Source organism: Phocoena sinus, chromosome 3 (assembly GCF_008692025.1).
Source record: "Phocoena sinus isolate mPhoSin1 chromosome 3, mPhoSin1.pri, whole genome shotgun sequence".
NCBI lineage: Eukaryota > Metazoa > Chordata > Mammalia > Artiodactyla > Phocoenidae > Phocoena > Phocoena sinus.
In genome coordinates, this window is record NC_045765.1 from 2,086,664 (window position 1) to 2,110,160 (window position 23,497).

Here is a 23,497-nt window from a genome sequence, read left to right on the forward strand (position 1 = left end):
GCGGTGGGGGAGGGCCCATCCCTCTTTCTGTCGTCTGGTCTCCAGCAGCGGGGAGGCTGGGGCTGGGTGAGGGGGGTTTTACCAGAAAGGGCAGAGCAGGGCCTGGTTGCCTCTACCTGAAGCTTGTGGGGCCCAAGTTCTAGGGGTCCCTGGGTGTCGGCCTCAGGAGCGCCCGTCACCCTGCCAGCCCTCGGTGGTGGGGTAGGGGGGTGGGAAGGCCTGGCTTTGGCCTTGGACCTGGCCTCCTGCTCTCTTGGCTCAAGGGTCCTGGTGACTCTGGGGCCCGTGGTGGATGCCCATGGGGGTGGGGGACCCAGAGCGGAACGAGCTCGCGGGCGGGTACCGGAGAGCGAGGGGATGACAAGTAAGTGGCCGAGGAGGGAAACGGGGGCTCGGGTGCTGGCCCTTCTACCAGGGTCACCCCCCTTCACCAGCTGATCTCGTCCCCAAAGCCCAAGCGGGGACTCAGGACCTTGGGGTGCAGACACCCCAAGCCTGGCGGCACATGTTAGATGGATTTGTGGAGGCCATGGGAGCTCCGTCTGACCCCCTGCCCACCAAGGCAGCCCCCGGCTCCGCATTGTAATCACGTTGGAAATTTTTTATTAGAAAACAGAATCTAACCGAGGTATATGAATTTTTATCAGACTGGGAGATTAATATGCATAGTTATGCAAATCAGACAGCAATTAAACACCAACTCCCCAGGGGAATGATTAACTCAGAGGCACCGAAAGAGAAGGATGCAATTTGAAAGAAATTTCTGGTACAGATGCGCAGAGGAGGGCGGGGTGAAGGATTCCGGCTGGGGTGTTCAGGATGTCCACCATGTGGGGTCGGGGGTGGGGTGGGGCACCTCCCCTGGCACAGATGGCAGGGCTGGGCACGGCCTCTCTGGCTCAGCCTGGCCTGGGCAGCTTTGACTCAGACTCGTACGTGGACACCCCCAGCCCTGCAAAGTAGGGCATGTTTGTGACCCCATCTGAAGAGCAGGGAAACTGAGGCACAGGTGGGAGGGGCCCGGGGACTGCTCCCGTTCTGCTTGTGCAGGCCCTGAGCCCCGTGGCCCTTGATGGACCGTGTTGGAGCCCACGCGCCCGGGAAGGGTGCAGGCCCGTGTGCCTGCCTGCTGGGAAGATCCCGGTCCTGGGCTGGGCCCCTGGGCGAGTGTTCAGGGAGATAAGGGCCCTGCCCTGCCCACCGTCCATCCAAGGTCCTTGTCCCCACGGTGGCTAACCCTGCCACACCTGGGCCCCCCCCCCTCCCCGGGCCCCGCCTATCTTACCGGATTGGATTTCTCCTTCCCTGCCGCCAGCCTGTGCCTGGCGGGTAGTCCGTGGCAGCTGCCGCTGTTACTTCAACAAAGGGACAGCCCCGCCTCTCGAATTGCCAGAGATGGGGAGGGGGAGGCTCCCACTCTCGAGATGAGAGATATCCTTCATTCCTATTCCCTGACGCCTTCATGAGCCTGGGCCAGAGGGAGGGACTTGGGCCTGGGGTGGGAAGCCCAGAGTGCAAGTGAGGGCTCCGTCCAGTGTGGGCTGGGAGCTGGACGGGTGGGTAGAAGTGTGCCAGCAGCAATGGCAAATTTGCCAGCAGCTGGTGGTGGAATTGTTTCTTGGGCCGTGGACCCAGAGGTCTGCTTAGTGCCGGTGTGTCCGGGGTGCTTGCCGCTGGCAGTGGTGTCACCATGGGTAGTGCTAGGGTGGGTGCATCTGGACGGGCTCCAGCACCAAGCTGGGTCGGGAGGGGCCTGGAAAGCTTCCCAGGTCGAGTGAGGGCTCCCCGAGGCAATGCGACTGGTGTGGAGCGGCCAGGGGCCGGGTCCCTAACCCTGCCTTCCTGCCCTACAGGTCTCGAGGACCGGCCCAGTTCGGGCTCGTGGGGCACTGGCGAGCAGAACAGTTCCTCCTTCGACCCCAGCCGGGTGAGGAGCCCCTGGAGGCCTGAGACCCTGGGGTGGGGGTGGGTGAGCGCGAGGAGAACCCCGGCCTGGCCTGCAGGTGCTTTGGGCTCTGTGGCGCGGTCACATCCTGACCCAGAGGTGTCCCTGAGCCTCCCTCATCCCTGCCCGTCCCCTCTACAGACCTACGGTGATGGCGCCCACTTCAGTGAGTCCCACGGCACCCTCGCTTCGTCCACATTCCTGGGACCTGGGCTCGGAGGTGAGTGTCCACGTGGTCCCTGCCCCCACCCCCGTGCCCACTCGGTCCTCGAGCACCGGGGCTTCCGGGATGGCCACCCAGAGCAGAGGACACAGGTGGGGACCAGCCAGGTGCCTGCCGGGAAGTGGACTCCGGAGTCCCGACAACCTGGGGAGGCCGAGTCTGAGGCCGGCCCCCTCGCCTGCTCTCCCCAGAGCACCGGCATCCTGACCGTGAGAATCAGCATCGGGACCTGGGTGAGGGTCCCCTCTCTAGCCCCAGTTTCCCGACCTGCGGGGATGGGGATTCTCAGCGCCTTCTGCGTAGCCAGTGGTAAGGACTCACCTGGCTCCCTAGGCCCGAAGGCCCACCCCCATCTCGCAGATGAGCAGACTGAGGCTCAGCGAGAAGGGACCCGGCCTCTGGGACCCTCAGGCCCTGGTTGGGTGTCCGAGCGCTGGCCCTGCTGAGCCTGGGCCCTCCCTGTTCTGAGGGAGTGTTGGGGTGACTGCCAAGCTGGCATCTCTGGAGGTTGAAAGGGGTCGGGGGGTGAGTCAGCTCCCGCCTCAGGGCCTGGGCTGCGCACTCCTGGTGCTCGTGAGACACGAGGTCCTTGCACGTGACAGCCGGGTGAGGTAGGCTCCTTTGGCACTGTCCCCAGCGGTTCCCAGGCTGAGGTGCATGGCGGCGGGGTTGGTGGCTGCTGGGGGAGGTGGGTGAACTCTCGTTGCCGGCCCAGCCAACCAGTGGGGCAGCCAAGGCCGGAGGGCCTGGGGTCCAGCCCTTGTGGACTGGCGCATGGAAGGAGCCAGACGGGCGAGCGTGGCCTGGGTGCAGTCCCAGGCAGGAAGGGGGAGCACAGTGTCCGGCACCCACTGTGTCTAGCGGGAGTCTGTGTGCATCTCCCAGACCGGGAGGTGAGGGCTGGCCGGGTGGCCTCTGCACCTGCCACGACACCAGTTCCCCTCTGCTGTTCCTTCCTCTGGCTTCTTCCTGGCACGGGCAGTTCCCACGGCCGGGCCTGGTCAGCAGGGCCCAGAGCCCAGCTGTGTCACACACCCGCCACACGCCCCAGTGGCCGAGGAGCTCAGAGAGTGCAGCAGGGAGCCCAGGCCAGGCCCAGTGAGACAGTGGGGAGGTGGGCACAGTTTCGGCCTCCCTGGGCCCTGGTTTTCTTGCCTGTGGACTGGGGCTGGCGATAGCCATGGTGGGGCAGCGGGCGGTGAGTGTCAGGCCCAGGGGGCGAGGGTCGCTCTGTTCCCGTGGGGCCCCCAACCTGGTCCAGCTCCTCGATGAGACCTGGTGGGTCTGCTCTTGGTGTCTGTCCTCCTTCCCCCTCTCATACCCTGATGCCCAGGCCCGGTGCATGGCTTGGGCACCCGCTGTATACCCACAGGGCTCGTGGATATCGCAGGTCCCCTCCCAGAACCTCTGCTTTCTCTCCTTGCCTCCCTCAGCCTTCCTTTCAGGATGCCCCTGCTTGGTGCCTGCTGTACGCAGGGTCAAACCACAGCAGCCCCACCCTGCAGTGGGGAGCCCAGAGCCCTGGCTGGGCCGGCCAGCTTTGCTTCCCACAGCCACCCTGGGAAGGGAGGGAGGAGTGCACCCTCTGGACTGGGGGCGAGTCCCTCTGGCCTCCAGGCTGTGGTTTGTTCATCCCTAAATGGGCCCCGTGTCGCCTGCCCTGAGCTTGAGCTGGTGGGCGTGGCCTGTGGGGCATCTGCTGTGTTGGTAGGAGCGTGGTCCTTCTCCCTGCCCCCTAAACAGCATTTGCTCCAAGAGTCCACTTGAAATTGTCCTTTTAAAATCAAGGGGAGAGGGAATTTCCTGGTGGTCCAGTGGTTAGGACTCGGCACTTTCACAGCCGAGGGCACAGGTTTGATCCCTGGTCGAGGAACTGAGGTCCCACAAGCTGCGCAGCGTGGCCAAAAAATAAGTAAAAATATTCAAAAAATAAATGGATAAAGGGGAGAATTCCCCCACCCCGCCCTGCCCAGTTTGAGAATAAACCAAATTAGTCAGTCAAGCATTCTGATTTCTTGCTCACGGTAAGGCTGGTTAAGGTCCACCCTCAGTCAGGATAGGTGCCCAGCTGAAGCCAGAAACATACTGAAATTGTTCAGGTACTGATGGATCCAGGGACCTGCTTCAGGCGAGGCTGGATCCAGGTGTTTGTGTAGCTGCAGGAGTCTGTTCATACCAGCTGCTCTCTCGGGCAGGCTGTCCCCCCACAGCTCGGTCTTGCCCACCCACACAGAGGAAGGGCTCCTTCGCACTGAGTGGCTTGAATCAGCATACCCAGCGATGTCACATGCTTGTTCGTGAGCTGACCCTGTCCAGGAGCTGGGGAAGGAGCCCAGGGCCTGGGTGCTGAAACTTGCAAGATACCAGGGACCTCGACCTGTCCCCTGGGAACCCAGCACCCTGGGGAGGTGACACCTCATGACCTTGAACAGAGGAAACCAAAGCTCGAGAAGGGCAGGGGTGGGGAGCCGAGTCGGTGCTGTCCTGCTCTGGGGATGGGGCACATGGGGGCCCTGGCGGGTTTGCAGAATCCTCTGCGGGTCATCTGGGGATAGCGTCTGGCTGGAACCCCACTTGTCCCTCAGCCCCTCGCCACTTGATGGGGAGACCAGTGTCCCACCACGGTTTTCAGTGTTGTGCACTTGTGGAGCGCCTGCTGTATGCGGGCATGTGCCGGCCTCTGGGTCAGCTCTGGGTCACCCTCCTTCCTTTTCCACAGGCAAGGGCGGCGAGCGGGGCGCGTACATCCCCTTTGGGAGAGACGCAGGGGTCGGCAGCCTGACTCAGGTGAGGCTGCATCTGCAGGGTGGGCAGGGGAGGGCGTGGGTCCCGTCGGCCCCCAGTGGCCCTTGGAGCCTGGAGAGCCCCCGTCTCCAGACTAGGGGGCAGCGCAGGTGGTTAGGGATGGGAGGTTCCCAGTGGGGGCCATAGTCACCGCTTGACTTCTCACCCCACCTTGTATTCCCTAGTTTTAATTTGAAACAAATTCGTCCCAATTGCCTCCTGATCTGGGAAGGCTCAGCCAAGTGCTGGTCACTCTCCAGCAGCTGCTGAAACAGGCCCGGTCCCTGGGTCAGGCCGGGTGGGTTGTCCATGGGGAAAGGGGAGGCTGGGGTCCAGCCTGTGGGGCCCTGTGCACAGCTGAAGGGGTTCCAGGAGACACCTGCCAGCCCGCCTGCCCCCAAGTGGCAGACAGGGAAACCGAGGCCAGCCAGGCAGACGAGGCCTGACCCTCTCTCCGTGCTCCCAGCCTTGTGGTCCAACCTCGGCACAGTCCCCGGCCTGGGCGAGATTGTCACCCGTGGCCACCCCACTGGGATGCTGACGGGCCAGTTGCCTGGCACAGTGGTCCCTTGTGGCCTCCTGTCCTGCCCCACCTGGTCTCTCTCCCGCCCCACGCCCGAGGGCCTTATTCCCTGCCTGCAGTCCTGGAACCTCAGGGTGCAGCTAGGCCCTGCTGCAGGCAGCACCGCCTGTGTGCACACTGGGCCTCAGCCGGGTCACAGCCACTGAGTGCCCGCGGGGCCCCAGGTCATCGGCCAGAGGCAGAACTTGCATGGCCCCATCTGTCCCCACGATGCCCCTGAGCCGTGGAACGTCTGACATGCCCATCGCACAGACAGGAAAGCCAAGGCTGCAGCACTGCGCCTCGAACCCCAGTCATTGTTGCTTTCCTGGGAAGAGAGTCTATGTCAAACGCATGTCTGCGAGATTAAACCATTTACCTTAAGAAAAGAAAGGGGGGGGGGGATACGTACGAAGTAAAACACACAGATTCCCTTGACACCTGAAGCATAGTTGTGCCCGTTTAGCGCCCAGACAGCAACACATCTTAAGGCTTGACGGTGTTTCTCTCTCCCTCTTTTCCCTTCATGAAAATGAATCGGTGGTATCTTAGATAAGAGAAACGCCAGCGGTGTCAGCAGGGAGGGACCTATGCCCCAGGTCACTGTCACCCCAGGACCCTGCCATTGCCTGGGCCCTCGCTCTTGCCTTTGTTGTTTTAAACCAGAATGGCCTGGGGGCTGGGCAGGGGACCGGCTGCTAACCCTCCCCCTCCCTCAGGCCAGCTTCCTGCCCAGCGAGCTGGCCCTCAGCAGCCCGGGGCCGCTGTCCCCCTCGGGCGTCAAAGGCGGGTCCCACTATTACTCCTACTCCGGTCACCCTCGGCGGAGAGCTGCGGATGGCGGCCTGGGTGAGTGGGGCGGTGGCGGGGCGGCAGGGACGGCGGTCCCTGTGGGTCCTGGCAGTCGCGTCCTGTGAGGTCGGGCAGCGCTGAATTGGCGCAGCGAGGGTTCCACAGCCCTTGGTCGCTTCCCCAGCCGTACACACCCTGTGCACCGTGCGGTTCTGTCGAAAGACGCTTCGTTTAGCGAGGTTGCTTTGATTTAGTGATGCTAAAGTCACCCACCCAGAAGTACACAGGTGCCAACGCAGGCCCACAGCGAGTGGGACCGGGACCCCAGCTTCCTGTCCGGGCCGCACTGGAGCCGGAAGGCCAGCGGCACCTGGCAACCGTGGAGGCGCCCAAGCCAGGGCTGGGGCTTAGCAGTTTCGGCGAGGGGGAGCTTGCAGGTCCAGGACTCGGCGACCGGGCGACTGCCAGGAGCTGGGGCTCGCAGAGCAGGCACCGGCTCCCGTGTCCATGAACCCTGCGACCCGGCTCCCGGCACACACCCGCCCCCTGAGTTCGCCACATGGGCCTGAGACTGGTTTAAGTCATTCTCTTAGTAGGGGAGCTTGGGGGTCTCTTCTCCGAGCTGCAGGGTGGGACTGTCTCCCACCCCCTAGTGACAGGAGTGTCCAAGCGGGAAGGGCCCCAGTGGTGAGGGCGGGAGCCTGGCCGGGGGTGCTCACTCCTCTTGTCCCAACAGACACGCAGCCCAAGAAGGTCCGGAAAGTGCCGCCGGGTCTCCCATCCTCGGTGAGTTGTGGGACAAACGGGCCCCACAGGCCGGGTGCCTCTCGTGACCCCCTCCCGAGGGTGGGCCGGCCCTGCGTGGGGTCTGATGAAAGCCCCATGGGCTCAGCTGGACTTCTTCCCTGAGGCCCCAGCCCTGAGGTGGTCGGGAAGTCCTTCCTTGGGTCTAGCCTGGGTCCCTCCTGCTTTAAGAGAAGGTGGTTTCCTCTGGCCGAGGCGCCTCAGAAAGGGTGTGAACGGGGTCCTGGAAGCGGGAGTGGGTGGGCATCCTGGCAGCCAGTTAGAGGGTTTCCCGCCCCATCCGCCCTGCTTGGAGCTGCCCTCTGTCCTCACCCCATGCCTGGTGGCTGGCGGGCTGCCAGGCCCAGCAGATGGTGCTGAGCCGTTAGCGGCTCCCAGCACCGTGCTCCCGAGACTTAATCACGTTGGGAGAAAAGGCAATTTGCTGGACTCCCCGGATCGGCCACCACCCTCTCTGCTTGCTTTCTGTGCTGAGCCCCGGAGGCTGATCTGGCCCGTACCAGGCTGTAGGCCCAGAGGCTGTTTTAAGACTCAGCTCGTGATGTCACGTCCTGGAACATCAGAGCTGAGAGGCCCCCGAGCCCACTTTGTCCTACCATCTCTCGGCACTTGAACCCCGCTTTCTGCTCCAGTGCCGGGGCAGACGTAGCCAGTTGACCCCAGCACTTTCCTGCAGTGCCCAGGCGATCAGGGTCGGCGCTGATCCTTGAAAGCCTTTGCTGTCTTACTGCTCTGGGGCAGCTGGGGCAGAATATTCACCCAGGACCCTGCCTCTGAGGCCCCCAGGTCTTGTGTGATCAGGGCTGGGGTTAAGGCAGGTTCCAGTGCTGGGGGCGGCACAGCTGGGCTCTGCTGGATCAATAGGAGTTTACTGGATTAAGGAGGGAAAAGGCAGTCTGGGCTGGGGGTCCAGTCTACAGAGGCCTCAGGCGCAAGGCTGGGACTGTGGGGAGGGCAGCAGGTGGGGGTGAAGGAGGAACAGCAGAGAGAGGTGGTAACACGAGCAGAGCCTCAGACGCGGGGCCGAGGTGCGGTTTTAGAGGGAAGGTTTGGAGAAGCACAGGGAAGTGGGCGGTGGGGTAGATAGCCCTCCAGGTGGAGGGGGAGACCCAGCAGGGGGAGCTGCGAGGCGGGGGCTGGCCGGTCCCCACCCCGCCCGGCCCCTCCTGCCTCACCATGCCCGCTGGCCCAGCACAGGTGTACCCACCCAGCTCAGGTGATGATTACAGCAGGGACACCACCGCCTACCCACCCACCAAGACCCCCAGCGGCACCTACCCTGCCTCCTTCTACGTGGCAGGTACTTGAGGGCTCGCCTGGGTTGCCTGGGGCGGGGCCCGGGCTCCCTCTGCCCGCCCACCTCACCATTCCCCTCTCCGCAGACGGCAGCCTGCACCCCTCGGCCGAGCTCTGGAGCCCCCCAGGCCAGGTGGGCTTCGGGCCCATGCTGGGCGGGGGCTCATCCCCCCTGCCCCTCCCGGCAGGTGGCGGCAGCTCCGTGGGCGGCAGTGGCAGCGGTGGGTTTGGCGGCCTGCACCAGCACGAGCGCATGGTAGGCCCCGTGGGGTGGCCGTGGCCGGGGCGGGGGAGGTGTGTGGGCAGTGCCCCGTCTGACCCCTCCTACCCTGTCCCCTGCACACAGGGCTACCAGCTGCACGGAGCAGAGGTGAACGGCGGGCTCCCGGCTGTGTCCACCTTTTCCTCGGCCCCCACGGGTGCCTACAGCAGCGTCTCCAGCCACACACCCCCCGTCAGCGGGGCCGATAGCCTCCTGGGTACGGCCCCCTCACCCCACACCTCCGGTGGGCTCAGGATCCAGCCCTGGGTATCATCATTAACCGCATCCCCCTTGCCTGGCTCGGGCTCCTCGGGCCCCCTCAGACGTTTCAAAGTGGTTCCTCGATGAGTAGGTCCCACTGTTCATTTGGGGAAACTGAGGCGCAGCGAGGGGGCTGCTCACCCTGAGCCCCGCAGCCTGCCTGTCCCCAGAGCACTGTGGAGGCACGTGGTGAGGCATCAGGAGACACCCAACTGAGACCGGGGCTGCCCAGGGCCAGGCTGCGGCATCCGTGCAGGCAGCTGCGTGCAGAAGGGAGCTCCCCGTCAGCCGGGGCGAGCAAGCCCGGCCCAGGTGCTGGGGCTGCTGCATCCCAGAGGCTGGACCTCACCTCTCTCCACCCACAGGCTCCCGTGGAACCACGGCCGGCAGCTCTGGGGACGCCCTTGGGAAGGCGCTGGCCTCGGTGAGACTCGGCACGTGGTGGGTGGCTGGGTCGGTGACCCAGGAGGCTGACTCCTGACCAGCCACGTGGTGGCCCTTTCTCTCTCCCTGTCCCCGTCACAGATCTACTCCCCAGACCAGTCAAGCAATAACTTCTCATCCAGCCCCTCCACCCCCGTGGGCTCCCCACAGGGCCTGGCAGGTCTGTGCAGCATGCTGGGGGAGGGGACTGGGTCTGCTGACTAGCCCCGGGTGGGCGGGGAGCTGGACAGACCACATGACTCAGAGCTCACGTTCCCATGGCCGTCGGGGAGGGCTCCCTAGAGGATGGGGGGCTTCCAAGCCAATGCTCCTAGGTCACAGCAGAGGCAAAGGTCAGGAGGCGCGACGCGGCAGGCCACATGTTGTGAGCGTTAGGGGCACGTGGGATCCAGCGGGGGGGCCTGGGATGCCCAAGAAGCAGAGCAGCCGGCCCGAGGCTCCTGCCTGGACTCCAGGACGTGGGCATGTTGGCATTAATTCACCCCAGAAGCTGTTAGGCACCTACTGTGTGCCTCATGTTTGGCTTTGCCAAGGGGGCCGGGTCCCCTGTCCCTAAGAGGGTGCACCCAGGGCTCAGCGAGGGGCCATGGAGAAGTGAGGGCCACGGTCTCCAGAGGGCACACAGGCCTGCACGGTGCCTCTGGGGCTCCGGTGGGGCGGGACTGGAAGGGGCCGCCTGCCCTGTGGGTTTTGCAGTTGGAGAAACTGAGGCTCAAAGATGTGACCTGCCCACTGGGTTCACACCCCAGCCTGGCAGAGCTGTCGGGCCAGCTGGGCTGAGATTCAGACGTGGGTCCCTTAGACTGCCCTGTGGGCGTGGGAGCCCCTGTGTGGCCAGTCTGGGCATCACAGCCGCAGACTCCCAGCCCAGCCTTTCTCCTTCCCTGGGTCAGGCTGCACTGACCCCCCCCCCCAGCCCCCACTCACGCGCATCTGCCCCTTCCAGGGACGTCACAGTGGCCTCGAGCAGGAGCCCCCGGTGCCTTATCGCCCAGCTACGATGGGGGTCTCCACGGCCTGGTGAGTGTCCTGGGGGCTGGGCAGGGTGCACCCTCGTGGGAGCGCAGGGAGCAGAGGTGCTTGTGAACACACAGGGACACCCGTTTGGGGTGGGGGGTGGCTTCGCATGTCTGCCATGGCCACAGAGCCACATCCTGTAAGAGGTCTCAGGTGTCATGGAAACAGCAGAATGTGCGACAGGACAGGTGCCCCTTGACCAGGTTAAACTTCTCAGCTAATTTGTTGGGAATAGGGTCCAAAGCTGGTGGGTGGCCAAAGCTGTGGCCGTGGCCTGTGGCCCGTGACGGGCAGCTATGCTGTTGGCAGCTGTATGGGGTCCCGGCGGCCCAGGCCCCTCACCCCTGTCCACCCCACAGCAGAGCAAGATGGAGGACCACCTGGACGAGGCCATCCACGTCCTCCGCAGCCACGCCGTGGGCACAGCGGGGGACGTGCACGGACTGCTGCCTGGCCACGGGCCGCTGGCCTCAGGCTTTGCTGGCGCTGTCATGCCACTGGGCGGGCGGCATGCTGGCCTGGTGAGTGCTGGGCGAGGGCAGGCCGGGGCGTCGGCTGGGGCCAGGCCAGCACTGATAACCCCCCTCGTCCACAGGTGGGCGGCAGCCACTCGGAGGACGGCCTCTCCAGCAGTGGCGGCCTCGTGCGCAACCACGTGGCCCTCCCCGACCTCTCCCGGCCGCCTGACTCCTACAGCGGTAAGTCCCTGTTGCGTCCCCTGTGCAGAGGTGGCTGCACCCCAGGGTGGCCCATGCCGTGGGCCCGCCATTAGGTGCCACTCCTCCTTGGAGCCGCATTCCTCCTCCTCCGGAAAGCGGGGACTGAGAGCCACCCGCCAACCTTCCCGACGGCCTGTGGGCCCGGGACTGTCCATCCGCATCTCCAGTTGAGGAAACTTGAGGTCCAGGGTAACTGGGCACTGGTGCGGAGAGGGGGAGATGCCCCCTGCCACATCACCAAAGCCCTACCTGGCTTGGTGCCAGGATCCCACAGGGGTTGGGAGGGGCCCTGCTGCTTCCGGGGTGGGTTGCTACCTCTCTCTCTATTCACCTGGTCAATCGGGAGAGTCCCAAAAGGCATATGTTTAGTGTCCATTGTGTGTCTGGCACTTTTCTCGGCACCAGGGAACAAAACAGATCAGGCAGAGAAAGGGGGTGACTTGTGCGGAAACTGGAAGGTGAAGGAAGCATGTCAGGATGAGTGCTCGGGAGAAAGTTGTGTGTGTGTGTGTGGGGGGATGCACACGTGCAAAGGCCCTCGGGCAGAGCTGTGCCTTGTGTGTTGGAGGAACAGCAAGGAGGCCCGTGTGTCTGGAGCAGAGTGAGGGAGGGGGAGAGAGGGAGGAGGGAAGGGACGGGGTAGGGGATGGGGCAGGTTGTGCAGGGCCTTGGGGAGGACTTGGGCTTTTACCCCAGGGAGGTGGGGGCCCTGGAGGGCTGTCGGTAGAAGAGGGGCGAGGCCTTGCTCAGGTGCTCATAGACGTCCTCTGGCGGCTGCTGCTGGAAGGACAGACTGGGTGGGGGGCTTGGGTTGGAAGTGGGAAACAGGGCAGAGGGGACTGCTTGTCCAGGAGGAATGGTGTGGGTGGATGCTGTGGACTGGCCTGTGAGGGGCCGAAGAGGGGCAGAGGTGGGCGATTTCCAGGTGCTTTGAAGGATTTGCAGATGTGGAGGATGAGGTACGGTTCCGGTCTGTAGGTGGGGTCTCAGGGTCCTTGGCACACAGTGGAGTTGATGGTGGGGAGCCTGGGCAGGTCCCAGGTGGGGCAGGGTCTTGGGCGGCGGGGCAGGGTCCCGGGCAGATCGGGGGGGCGGGCACTGAGGGGCCTGGAGGAGGGTGCACTACGTTGGATGCTGAGTTGAGGGCCCCATCAGGGCAAGTGGGGCGGCGTTGGTGGAGTTCTGGGTGGTTAACTGTCCGGGGAAGCAGAGAAATCAGCAGTAGTGAGAGGGGCAAAGTCACTTGGCACGAGGTTAGCCATAGAAGGGGGTAACGGGCAGGCTTGCGCATGCCCACTGGGGTTTGGGGCCCTGGGTGTCACAGGGTTCCATCCCAGGGTCGGTTAATGCTGACCCTGCAACAGCCGGTGAGACCCAGGCCTGGGGAGGATCCAGGACTCCACCCACCCCGCCCCCATCTACCTGGGGAAAATGCGCTGTGCCACGTGCTGCGCGCATTTGACCGCAAGGCCCCCCTGAACCCACCACACACCCTCAGGCCCGCCTGAGGACCCTGCAGCCCCAGAACCAGCCTGACTCTTGACTGGGTGTCCAGATTTTGTCACTGCACGCCTGGGTGGCGTCTGGGGACATCTTTGGCTGTTACGGGGGCAGGGATGATGCTCAGCCCCCACAGGGCCCAGGACGCCCCGGCCTGGTGGCAGCAGTTCTGAGGGAGCCCCCAAGCTGGTCTTTTAATCACTGCCCGCGTCCTGCGGTTCAGCTGCGGGAGAGCCCAGGCCAGTCCCGCGGCCACATGGTGGTTTCAAGCAGCTGTGTGCCCTCTGCCACGGGTCTCTTTATGTGGCCTGGGGGTTTTGTGGGTCATTGTCCTACTGGGTGGCTTTCCCACCCGACTGCTTGCTCAGCTGCCATGCAAGGACCAGCCCTGGCCTCACGGGACACTAGGTCCCACCCCAACCTGGGCCCACGCGTGGGCGCTTTTCCGAACCTTCCGAGCGTGTCTCCTGGTGGAGGGTGTGATTCTGGGTTGGAGGGTTGCTGGGCACACACGTGCCCGCCTTTTCCAGATAAGGCGGAAAAAGTGTTTTCCAAAGCGGTCACACCCATAAGCGATACTCAGACCCGCAGCATTTCAGCATTTCCTGAAGCGATGACGCAGATTGCAGGCTCCCGGGGGCCCTCCCTGCTCCCCTCGGGCTTCTCCATCACGTCCGCACTGACTTGTACAGTTTTTTGGGATCGTGGGGACCTGCCCTTTGTTGGCTTGTACGTGACGGCGTCTTCTGTCCAGTGGCGCAGCCGCTTATTTTCTTGGTGATGAGAAGTTCTCAATTTTGATATATTCAAGTTTATCGATTTCTGTTTCTTTTGAGGACAGCTCCTTAGCGTTTTAGGAAACAGTTTTCCGCCCCTGAGTGGCCACGACATTTCGGCGCACTTTCTTCTGAAGGCCTTTCGGTCCGTGGGGTCTGGAACGGGTGCCCGCGTGTGGCGTGAGGCCGGTGTCCCGCTCTCGGTGGGCTTCTGGGTGGCTTGCCGTTGCGCACGGAGGCCCCTGACTCCGGCCCGTTGCAGATCTCGGGCGCGGCGCCGCCCCAGGGCCTGGCGACATCAAGCGGGAGGAGCAGGAGGACGGAGAGAACGTGGCGGCCGACACCGCCGAGGACGAGAAGAAGGACCTCAAGGCTCCGCGCACCCGGACCAGGTGCCGCCCCCCCCCACCCCCACAGGCCGGCTGCGCACGCGCGCCCCCTTAGGGCGCCGGCTGCGCGTGCGCACGGGGGCCCCTCGGGGCGCCGGCTCCCGAGGCCGCGGCAGGCCCTTGCCCGGCCCTGCCTCACTGTCTCCCTCTGGCCCCTGGCCCCGTAGCCCGGACGAGGACGAGGACGACCTTCTCCCCCCAGAGCAGAAGGCTGAGCGGGAGAAGGAGCGCCGGGTGGCCAATAACGCGCGGGAGCGGCTGCGGGTCCGAGACATCAATGAGGCTTTTAAGGAGCTGGGGCGCATGTGCCAGCTGCACCTCAACAGTGAGAAGCCCCAGACCAAACTGCTCATCCTGCACCAGGCCGTGTCGGTCATCCTGAACCTGGAGCAGCAGGTGCGAGGTCAGTGGGGGCGCCGCTCCCCTCCCCCACTGCTGCCCTCGCTCTCCCCTCCTCCCTTCTTGGAGCCCACCTCCCCTGCGTGACATCCCCCGCTGTGACCTTCTTCCCTTGCCCTGTGACCTTTTCCCTGCAGTGACATCACCCCTGCAGTGACCTCCTCCTGCTGACTTTCCGCCTCCTACAGTGACCAGCCCCCCTTCAGCGACCATTTTCCATTTCCCTGCTGTGACTATCCCCCCAGTGACCATCCTCTGCAGTGGCCGTTCCCTCCTCAGTGACCATGTCCCTCCTGACCGTGGGCCCTCTGCCTAGCCAGGCCCCATTGCCGTCTCCAGTGGGTTTTTTTGACCGTGCTGCGTTGGCAGGCGGGATCCTAGTTCCCCAACCAGGGATTGAACCCGCACCCCCTGCAGTAGAAGCGGGGGAAGTGTTAACCACTGGACCGCCAGGGAAGTCCCATCCCGTTGTCCCCTCAAGTGAGAGGAACAGACTCTCGATCCCTAGCCCTGTAGCCCTGGGCACTTTGGCACAGAACTGTCTCCTCAGACCCCAAAGACTCCACCTGCCCAGCCCTTCCTTCTGAGGAAGCCCAGAGCCCGGCTGGCAGGGACTCGTGTCCCCTGGCTCCCAGAGAATGTCACTGTCGCTCTAGCTCTGAGCAGACACTTCGTGGGGCGCCTGAGCCCATCGGTCCCCACCTGCAGGTGGGGTTCACCCCCCATCCCCAAGGCTGAGTGAGGGTCAGGGAGGCTGTGTGACTCCCTCCAGCTGATTCCTTAACGACCCCCACCCCACCCCCGCTGCCCCATTAACCCTTTCTCTCCTGCAGCGCTGTCGCTTGGACCGGAGCTAGGGCCCTGGCCTGCCGCCCACTGTCCCCTGAGCTCTGGGGTTTCCGCGTCCCCACGGCGGCATGGGCGTCACGCCGCGTCCGCCCGCCTCTCTGCTCTCTGCCCCCCCCCGTGCTCCCCCACCCTGGCCGCCCACCTCCTCATTCCCACCGGCTGCCCTCCTTACCTCGCACTTGCGCCCGAGCGCTGAAACGGCAGGGCTGTGACCCGGGCCTTTCCTTCCTCACGGCCCCCATCGGGACTTGAGGGAAGAAAGGGGCCCCGAGGCCTGTCTGTCAGTTTGGTCTGCACGCTTGTCCTGAGCTCCGGCCGCCGCCGCCACCCGCGGGGGTCGCTCAGGCCCGAGGGCAGGGTGGGCGGGCAGGACGGGCTCCCAGGGAAACAGGCAGATGGAGAGGTTGCTCGTGCAGAGCCCCACGCTGCGCCCCTGGGGGGCCTGAGCTGGGGTGTGGACCCCGTGGTCAGCTCTCTGAGCCCCTGTTCCAGACTCGTTGGGGGGACTCAACACTGTGCCCCGCCGCCCAGCGGTTACAGCACAAGTGCCAGGCCTCAGGGTCCTCCAGGCAGGGCTCAGGGCGGCCACTCCAGGCCCAGCTCTCAGGCAGCCAGGGTCCAACGTGGGGCAGGTGCAGTCCTGTGGCGCCCAGGCATGAGGGGTCTGCAGGCTGTGAGCTGGTTTGCTTCTGTGGACTCAGTGTCCTGAGCTCTGGGAGCCCCAGGCCTAGCTCTCCTTCACCCAGCAAGCAGCTGCTCTGAACGGGGAAGGTCGTCATCCTGGGGGTGGGGGGCATGGGGCCTCCCTGTTTCCTGGCCAGTCCTGGGCACGGCCAGCGGGCGGGGGCAAGGGCTGCGCCCAGCTCCATGCACATGCGCGGGTGGGGGTCAAGGCCCCACCTCCTGCCAGGCACACGGCATGCGCACTCGCAGCCAGCGGGTGCCCTCCCCACGACCCCCGCTCAGGACTAACGGGGCCCCGGTGCTGTGACCCAGCAGTACGGAGGAGGTGCTGTCCCTGGAGGAGAAAGACCTGAGGGACCGGGAGAGGCGCATGGCCAATAACGCGCGGGAGCGGGTGCGCGTGCGGGACATTAACGAGGCCTTCCGGGAGCTGGGGCGCATGTGCCAGCTGCACCTCAAGTCGGACAAGGCGCAGACCAAGCTGCTCATCCTGCAGCAGGCCGTGCAGGTCATCCTGGGCCTGGAGCAGCAGGTGCGAGGTAGGCGCCCGGGCCGGCCCCGCCCCGCCCTCCTGCCCACCGGGGACCTGAGCCACCGGCGCCCCCCGACGCTCATCCAGCTCTGTAGATCCCCGGCCCAAATGGCCTTCTCGGGGACGGGGACAGGTCGAGAGATGGAGCAGCCGTGCGGGCCCCCCCCCCCCAGTTCTTCCTCCCCCGGGGACCCTCTCCCACAGTGCTCTCCCCCTCCCCCCAGAGCGTAACCTGAACCCCAAAGCGGCCTGCTTGAAGCGCCGAGAAGAGGAGAAGGTGTCCAGCGTGGTCGGAGATGCCCAGATGGTGCTGTCGGCCGCCCACCCAGGCCTGGGCGAGGCCCACAACCCTGCCGGGCACATGTGACAGGAACACCGCCCAGACGAGTGACCCCACCTTGGTCTAACCTGGGACAGTCACGCCAGGCACCTGGTCCCCACCCCACGCAGCCCGTGGTCAGCCTTGAGCCAACAGCCAACATCGCCCTGGGCGCTCCGGAGGCAACACCACCGCCAGGCCTCTGGCCTGATGGATCCTGAAACTGCGTCTGGGCCCTGCTGCCCAGGCCTGGGCGGCAAGGAGCATTGTTTTTGTTTTTGGTATATACATGTTGTCAGACAAGAAAATGAATGCCTTAAGTATAAAACGTGAAGACTCAAACATACCGTTCACAGGAGGGAAATGCTGTGCGGAGCCAGTTTGGTCGGCAGCCACCAACCAGCAACTTGTGCCTACGCCTGAGAGGTTTTTTTTTTTTTTTTTTTTTAAGGAAAATAAAAGGAAACTTAGTTATGAGAGTTTTTTTTTTTTTAATGTAGAAGAAAATTAGTAAGAATGATGCCTTTGGTCTCATTTTTTTTAGCTTTTTTTGCGTATGTTTTCTAAGCAACAAATTTTTTTGTATAAAAGTCTCGTGTGTCTTGCTATTTTTGCTGCTGTTTCTAGAAATGAGCATTGCATTTCATGATCAACAAGGTTATTAAAAGTTGTATTAAAAAGACCCCAGGACTTCCCTGGTGGTCCAGTGGTTAAGACTCCACGCTCCCAATGCAGGGGGTAGGGGTTCAATCCCTGGTCGGGGAGCTAAGATCCCTCGTGCCACGTGGCGTGGCCAAAAAACTTTAAAAAGACCCCGTGTAAACTTGAGGTGCCCCCGCCCCGGGAGCCACTGGAGCAGGGGTGGCAGGTGCTGTCCAGTTCAGGTTCTAGTGTGGGGGGGCTTGCTCTTGTGGTTTTGCTCCCTGCGAAGTAGCAGGTGGGCCCTTGCTTGGTGGGGGCCTCCCCTGCCAGATCTGCTCCCCTCCCTCAGGAAGGGGGACACCCTGCTGGGGCACCTCCAAGGAGGCAGGGACGCTCCCCTGTCACACAGCCGAGGTTCCTGCCCGCAAGCAGCTCAGGTCCCCCAGGCCCCTGCCTGCGGCCTGCCAGCCCCACATCCCTCCAAGTCCTGGGACCTCTCTCAGACGGGACTTTGTGAGGACCAGCATTCCTGGGCCCGCGGCCTGTGTTGCTGAGCGTGGTGCTGGGGGGCCTCCCTAAACACCCTGTTCTTCATTCTCAGAACTCTGGCACAGAAACCCCCTGCTCCCCGAGTGGCCTTCCTGGTGTGGACTGGGGAAGTTACAGGATCCCCCTGCCCAGAAAGGCCCCCAGGCTGTGTGTCTGTCAGGGTTGATGCCCCACTGCAAACCAGGAGGCTGAGCTGCTCTCAGGCCCTGGGCGCCAGCTCCCAGGCCTCCCCAAGTAGCCCTCTCTCCCGTGTATTCAGGGGAACCCACTCGGCCTGGGCTGTCCCAGGTTTAAACAAAGTCCAGGGCGGTTGGTCACCTTACGTGTCACCTGGGTGTGGGGTCAGGCCTGCTGGGGTCTCACCTGCCCTCCCTCTACCCCTTGCAGAGAGGCCTTACGTACCCCTAGGCTGGCTGCGTGCACCCCACCCTACCAGCATCCCAGGTGTCTCCCCCAAAACCCCCTCACTCCCCGAGCACCGGGGCGGCCTGACTCCTCAAGACTGGAATTCCCCACGGCTGGGGGCCGGGTGCCCCACGGGAAGCTTGAGGGAACCCCAAGGCCAGCAAGAGCGGGACATCCCAGATTGGGGCCGGGGCCACCTCCAGGTCCCTGGTATCCCCTGGGGTCTGCCCCTAAGACCGATCAGGGGACTCTCCTTGGTGACTCCCCTGGTCTGTGGGTCTTGTCTCTCTTTGGGGAACCTGCCTCAGTTTCCCTCTGCCTCGGGCCTAACCCACAGACCCAGATGGGCAGGGGCTGAGAAGCCTCTGCGGCCCCCCCGAGGCCCACAAGCTTTTGAACTGTGTATTACATATATAATTTAAGTTTTATATATTTTATATATATATAATGAGATTAACCCAGCACAGGAAAAAGTAGCCTTGGGGGAGGGGAAGAACCACAATTACAGGGAAAATTGTGCTCTGAGTGCCTCAGGATAACTGATTTTTTTAAAAACAACAAAAAAAAGTTTTTTAAGTAGAATAATTTTATATAAGTGTCAACACAGCTGGCTGAATTCTTTGGGATTTTTAATAACGATCCTCTAAAGTCGATTTGGAGACCTGTACATAACAGCACTGTAGCAATAAATGTGACATTTTATGACAATACTCTGCTGTCCCTGGATCTTTCAGCTGCTGTGTGCTTACAGATGAAAAGAGGGGTTGGGAAGGTGGTGCCCCCGGTGTCGGTGTCGGCGTAGGGGCTCACTAGGTGGCCTGAGTACATCCCACCAAGGATGGCCCGGGGTGTTGTGGACTTATCCTCACTGCACATCTGGACAGCTAAAACAGCTCGGCGGGCGGGCAGGGGGCTTGGAAACCACAGGAATCTGTTCTCACGCATTCTGCAGGCCAAATGTCCCAGGTCCAGGTGTGGTAGGGCCGCGTTCCCTCCTGACCCCCCCCCCCCCCCGCCCCGGAGAGTCCTTCCCGCCTCTTAGAGCTTCTGGGGGCCTCAGGTGTGCCTCGGTTTGCAGCCGCATCACCCTGATCTCCACCTCCATCTTCAGGTGGCCTCTCCCTGTGTGTCTTGTGTCCAGGTGTCCCTCCTACACACACACCTGTCATTGCCTTAGGGCTGCAAAATCTCTAGCATGACGTCATCTTAACCAATCACATCTGCAAAGACATTATTTCCAAATAAGGTCCCGTTCACAGGCTGTAGCAGGGGTGGGGGGCGGTCAAGACTTGAACATGTCCTCTTGGGAGGACACAGTTCAGCCCTCAATCGGGGTTTGATGGGGTGGTGAGCAAGGCCGCAGACACTGGGAAAGGTGGCCACGGTGATTCCTTGTTCTAGAAGCAAAGTTCCTCGGGCAAAGCCAGGGACCTGCACTTGGAATAAGGGCTCCCGGGATGTGGAAGCTGACTGGCTCCTGGCGGAAGGCCACTCCCTGAGTTAGTATGTATGTATTTATTTTAACATCTTTATTGGATCCCAATGCAGGGGGCCCAGGTTCTATCCCTGGTTAGCGAACTAGATCCTGCATGCCTCAACTAAGACCTGGCGCAGCCAAATAAAATAAATAAATAAATATTTTAAAATAAATAATGCAATACACCAAAACCCACTGAATGACTGATGCACATTGAATGGGTGAATTGTATGGTGTGTGGATTATATCTCAATACAGGTGTACAGGTGTCTAAAAATATCTTAAAGGTGCCAAAATCCTTATCCGGGGAGGCGTCGCTTCTCTGCCCCAGCAGGGGTTGGCTCCATGAAAATTTCTTGAAGGAGCATCTGCTTGACTCAGGTCAGAGAAATCTGGTGGCAGGGGGTTGGGCACAGGGAAACTGGGGCGGTGGACGTGTGTGTGACTTGACAGTGCCAGTGATGTCGCAGGTGTGTTCCTGAGTCCAAGCCTTTCAAAGCCTGCGGCTCCCCATCTGCTGGATGCCCACCGGGCCCTCCAGGGCTGACGGAGAACGCGCAGAGCCCCGTCCTGGAACAGCCCCGACACCCACAGGCCAGGGAGGGAAGGGACATGCCTGACTGAGACAGATGGTGCCGGGCTGCAGCAGGGTGATGGGAACCACAAAAGAAAGGCCCACGTCCTGACCTGTGAAGGGCATCCTATTTTGAAAAAGGGTCTTTGCAGATGTAATCAAGTTAAGGATCTCAAGATCATCCTGGATTAGGGTGACCGCCAAATCAATGACAAGTGTCCTTATAAGAGACAGAAGACAAGAGACACAGACGAAGAAGCCACGTGACAACAGGCTGGAGGGATGCAGCCACAAGCCAAGGGATGCCGGGGTGGGGTGGGGGCGGGGTGGCAGGGGCCAGAAGCTGGAAGAGGCAGAAAGGACCCTCCCTTGGAGCCTCCGGAGGGACCACAGCCCTGTGACACCTTGATCTCAGACATATGGTCTCCAGAACTGGAAGAGGATAAACCCCTGTTGCTTTAAGCCACCCAGCTTGTGGTCATTTGTCACGCAGCCACGGGAAATTAATAGCATCTGTGCCCTTTTTTAAAACGGCAAAACATCCAAACGCAACAGGGACTCTTCATACCTCGCTGGTGGGAACACAAACGGATACAAGGACTTTGGAAAAGACTTTGGCGGTATACAAGGACTTTGGAAAAGACTTTGGCGGTGCACCTGAAACTAACATGTTACACATCAATTACACCTCAACAATAATAAAAGCGTTTGGCAGTTTCTTCTACAGTTAAACATAAGCCTCCCCTACAAGTCAGCCAGCAGCCAGTCCACCCCAGTCATCCACCCAAGAGACACAAAGACACACGTCCACACAAAGACCTGGATGCAACTGCTCATTGCAGATCCCTTTCCCATCGCCAAAACGTGGAAACCACCCAAATGTCCTTCAACAGGTCAGTGGGTAAACACAAGGGTCCACCCACGCCATGGTCCACGACTCAGCAGCAGAAAGAATGAAACTCTGACAGAAACAACGGCTCGGATGATTCGAAATAGCTACGCTGTGTGGACAAAGCCAGACACCAAAGAGAACATACTCTATGATTCTCGGTAGAAAAGTCTAGGAAATGCAGACTAATTCACAGTAGCGTGGTTGTAGGGGCTGGAGGGGGGAGTGGGTGGGGTCCCAAAGGGGCAGGAGGAAACTTCCAGGGGACGAGGGGGAGGTGTTCATTATCTCCACAGCGTGATGGTTTCATGGGTGTGCACATATGTCAAAATACCAAGTTGTATGTTTTAAATACGTGCATTTTTGTAGGTCAAGTATACATCAGTAAAGTTGTAAAAATTGTAAAAGAAAAGAATCCAGCAGATGAACGGATAAACACCATGTGGTCCCTCCACACAGGGGAACATCACTCAGCCATGAAAAGGGGTGAAGCCCTGACACTCGCTACAGTGTGGATGGACCTTGAGAACACGATGCTCAGTGAGAGAAGCCAGACACAGAAGGACACACAGGGTGTGATTCCATTGATGGGAAACGTCCAGAACAAGCAGATGAATAGACAGAGAGTTGAATTCCTGGTTGTCAAGGGCTGGGAAGGGGGTGGAGGCTGGGGTGACTGCTGATGAGGACGGGGCTTCTATTGGGGTGATGGAATGTTCTGGAATTAGATGGAGGTGGTGGTCGCACAACCTTGTGAATGTACTAAAGACCACTGAATTCTACACTTTACAATGGTTAATTGTATGTTATGTGAATTTCACATTGATGAAAACAAGAAAAGTCGTTCCGTTTCCTGAGGGCCAGATAGGGATCCTGCGTGGAACCCAGGAGGCCAGGGCAGAGGGCCAGCAGGGTGCGAGGGGGGCCAACCGTTCTTGCTTATCCACCATCTCTTCTGGTCACAGAATCCTGGTATTCTCTTTTGGGGATTCTCCTCCAATTTCAGCCCACATCCTCATATGAGAGGGGCCAACTCTGCCCTGTTTCCACAGCACGCGAATGAGAACCAGCTTAGGGGCATTTTCTGTGATTATTGGGAAAGAGGTGCCATCTTCCTGCAAGGGTTGCTGTAATGTCAACCAAGAGTTTCTGGGTGCCTCTGCTCAGAGTTCACCACAGAGTAAGGGCAACACAGAGGAAAGAAGAGCTGAGAGAGAGAAGATTCATAATGATATTGCTAGACTCCTGGATGCAGCTGTGCCTGAAGCCATCTAACATGCCACAGAACTTCCTTCTGTTCTCTTAAGCCAGTTTTTGTTCTTCGTTTATCACTTGAAATGAAAAGCATTCTGCCTCGTGAGCTGAAATGCATTAAGCAGAAGGAACAATGCGGCAGAGCTTCAGAAACTGCTGGATCCAGGACCTGCAGCCCCAAGGCCTCTATGCCCACCTCTGCTCATCTTTTCACGCAGGTCTGTTCTCTGTCTCATGATTTCTAATCTCTGTCTCAGATTCTACAATCTCCAGGGTGGCCCCTACATCCCACTTTTTAAGTTTCCTTCGAGGACAGAGACTTAATTCAGGTCCTCTCTGATCCCAAGCTCAAAAATCCCAGGGCAACTGGAAAAGCGGAGAAACAATGTCCAACTCAATAGCAACGAGCACCCCTCCTGCCCAGACCATGGTCTCCAACCAACCCCATGGTCGGAAGCCAGGGCTAGGTGAGAACCTGCAGCCCTCTGGGGACCGCAGTCTTGGAGGGTGCCGAGGGGCCGATCCCAGCAGGATGGGCTGGGCTGGGCAGACAAACCCCACGGTGTCCAGTCCGCATCTCCAAGCCTGCATTCGACGCTGGGGCCCCGGAGGCGGTGAAAGGAGAAGGCGAGCCCGAGCGAGCCTGGGGCGGCGGAAAGCCGAGGGAGGAGAACCCACCTGTCCTGGGTCCATCAGCTAACAGGTGGCATCCTGAATGTTGACAGCGCGAGGAACCAGGCCTCCCTCTGCTGCCGGAATGAGGAATCACTCCCAATCGAAACGTGCAAACAATTTGCCACCGAGCCTCTGAGCAACAAGACAACAAAATGCCAGCAAACCGAGGCTCGGGGAAGCGCTGTCATCTGGCCAAGGTCCCACACACAGCGAGTCCAGTGACAACGCCTAATTCCTCCAAAAGGGAGTTCAAATCCCACCCTTCCCCTCTGTGCGACTCTGGGTTTAACCCTTCCGTTTGGCCTGTTTCTTTAACTGTAAATAAAGTTCTGGCACGTAATAAGGACACAAACTCACCAGTCAAATGTCGCGGGCCACACTTTGTCGCTGGACGTTGCGCAGCTTGGGGCCACTCTGACCGCCGGAGCGGAGAGGCAGACCCCGCGTACTCACGTCACGTGGTCAGAAAGCCCCG

General features: G+C 61.3%; 1 protein-coding gene and 1 long non-coding RNA gene across 17 annotated transcripts in view; one reads left to right on the forward strand and one right to left on the reverse strand.

The window, feature by feature from the left end:
* The window catches only part of TCF3 (transcription factor 3), a 36,699-nt gene extending 17,836 nt beyond the window's left edge, over positions 1–18,863 (forward strand). The window contains exons 4-19 of one of the 16 annotated variants that reach the window (XM_032625704.1): positions 1,854–1,927; positions 2,087–2,165; positions 4,888–4,955; positions 6,234–6,363; positions 7,043–7,092; positions 8,308–8,410; positions 8,493–8,662; positions 8,753–8,885; positions 9,295–9,353; positions 9,455–9,533; positions 10,320–10,393; positions 10,750–10,911; positions 10,986–11,088; positions 13,648–13,777; positions 13,982–14,170; positions 16,463–16,596. In XM_032625704.1, the coding sequence (XP_032481595.1) occupies positions 1,854–1,927; positions 2,087–2,165; positions 4,888–4,955; positions 6,234–6,363; positions 7,043–7,092; positions 8,308–8,410; positions 8,493–8,662; positions 8,753–8,885; positions 9,295–9,353; positions 9,455–9,533; positions 10,320–10,393; positions 10,750–10,911; positions 10,986–11,088; positions 13,648–13,777; positions 13,982–14,156 (1,589 nt within the window). In that variant the 3' untranslated portion in view covers positions 14,157–14,170; positions 16,463–16,596. Of the gene's footprint in view, positions 1–1,853; positions 1,928–2,086; positions 2,166–4,887; positions 4,956–6,233; positions 6,364–7,042; positions 7,093–8,307; positions 8,411–8,492; positions 8,663–8,752; positions 8,886–9,294; positions 9,354–9,454; positions 9,534–10,319; positions 10,394–10,749; positions 10,912–10,985; positions 11,089–13,647; positions 13,778–13,941; positions 14,178–16,018; positions 16,246–16,462 lie in introns of those variants that run through there. The other 15 variants (XM_032625703.1, XM_032625705.1, XM_032625701.1 and 12 more) reach the window with 15 other exon arrangements.
* LOC116750715 lies at positions 6,332–23,447 on the reverse strand. Its single transcript, XR_004349070.1, has 2 exons — positions 23,026–23,447; positions 6,332–6,518 (listed from the first exon to the last, which is right to left on the reverse strand). It is a non-coding gene; the product is annotated as an uncharacterized LOC116750715 (long non-coding RNA).
* Positions 23,448–23,497: the final 50 nt, after the last annotated feature.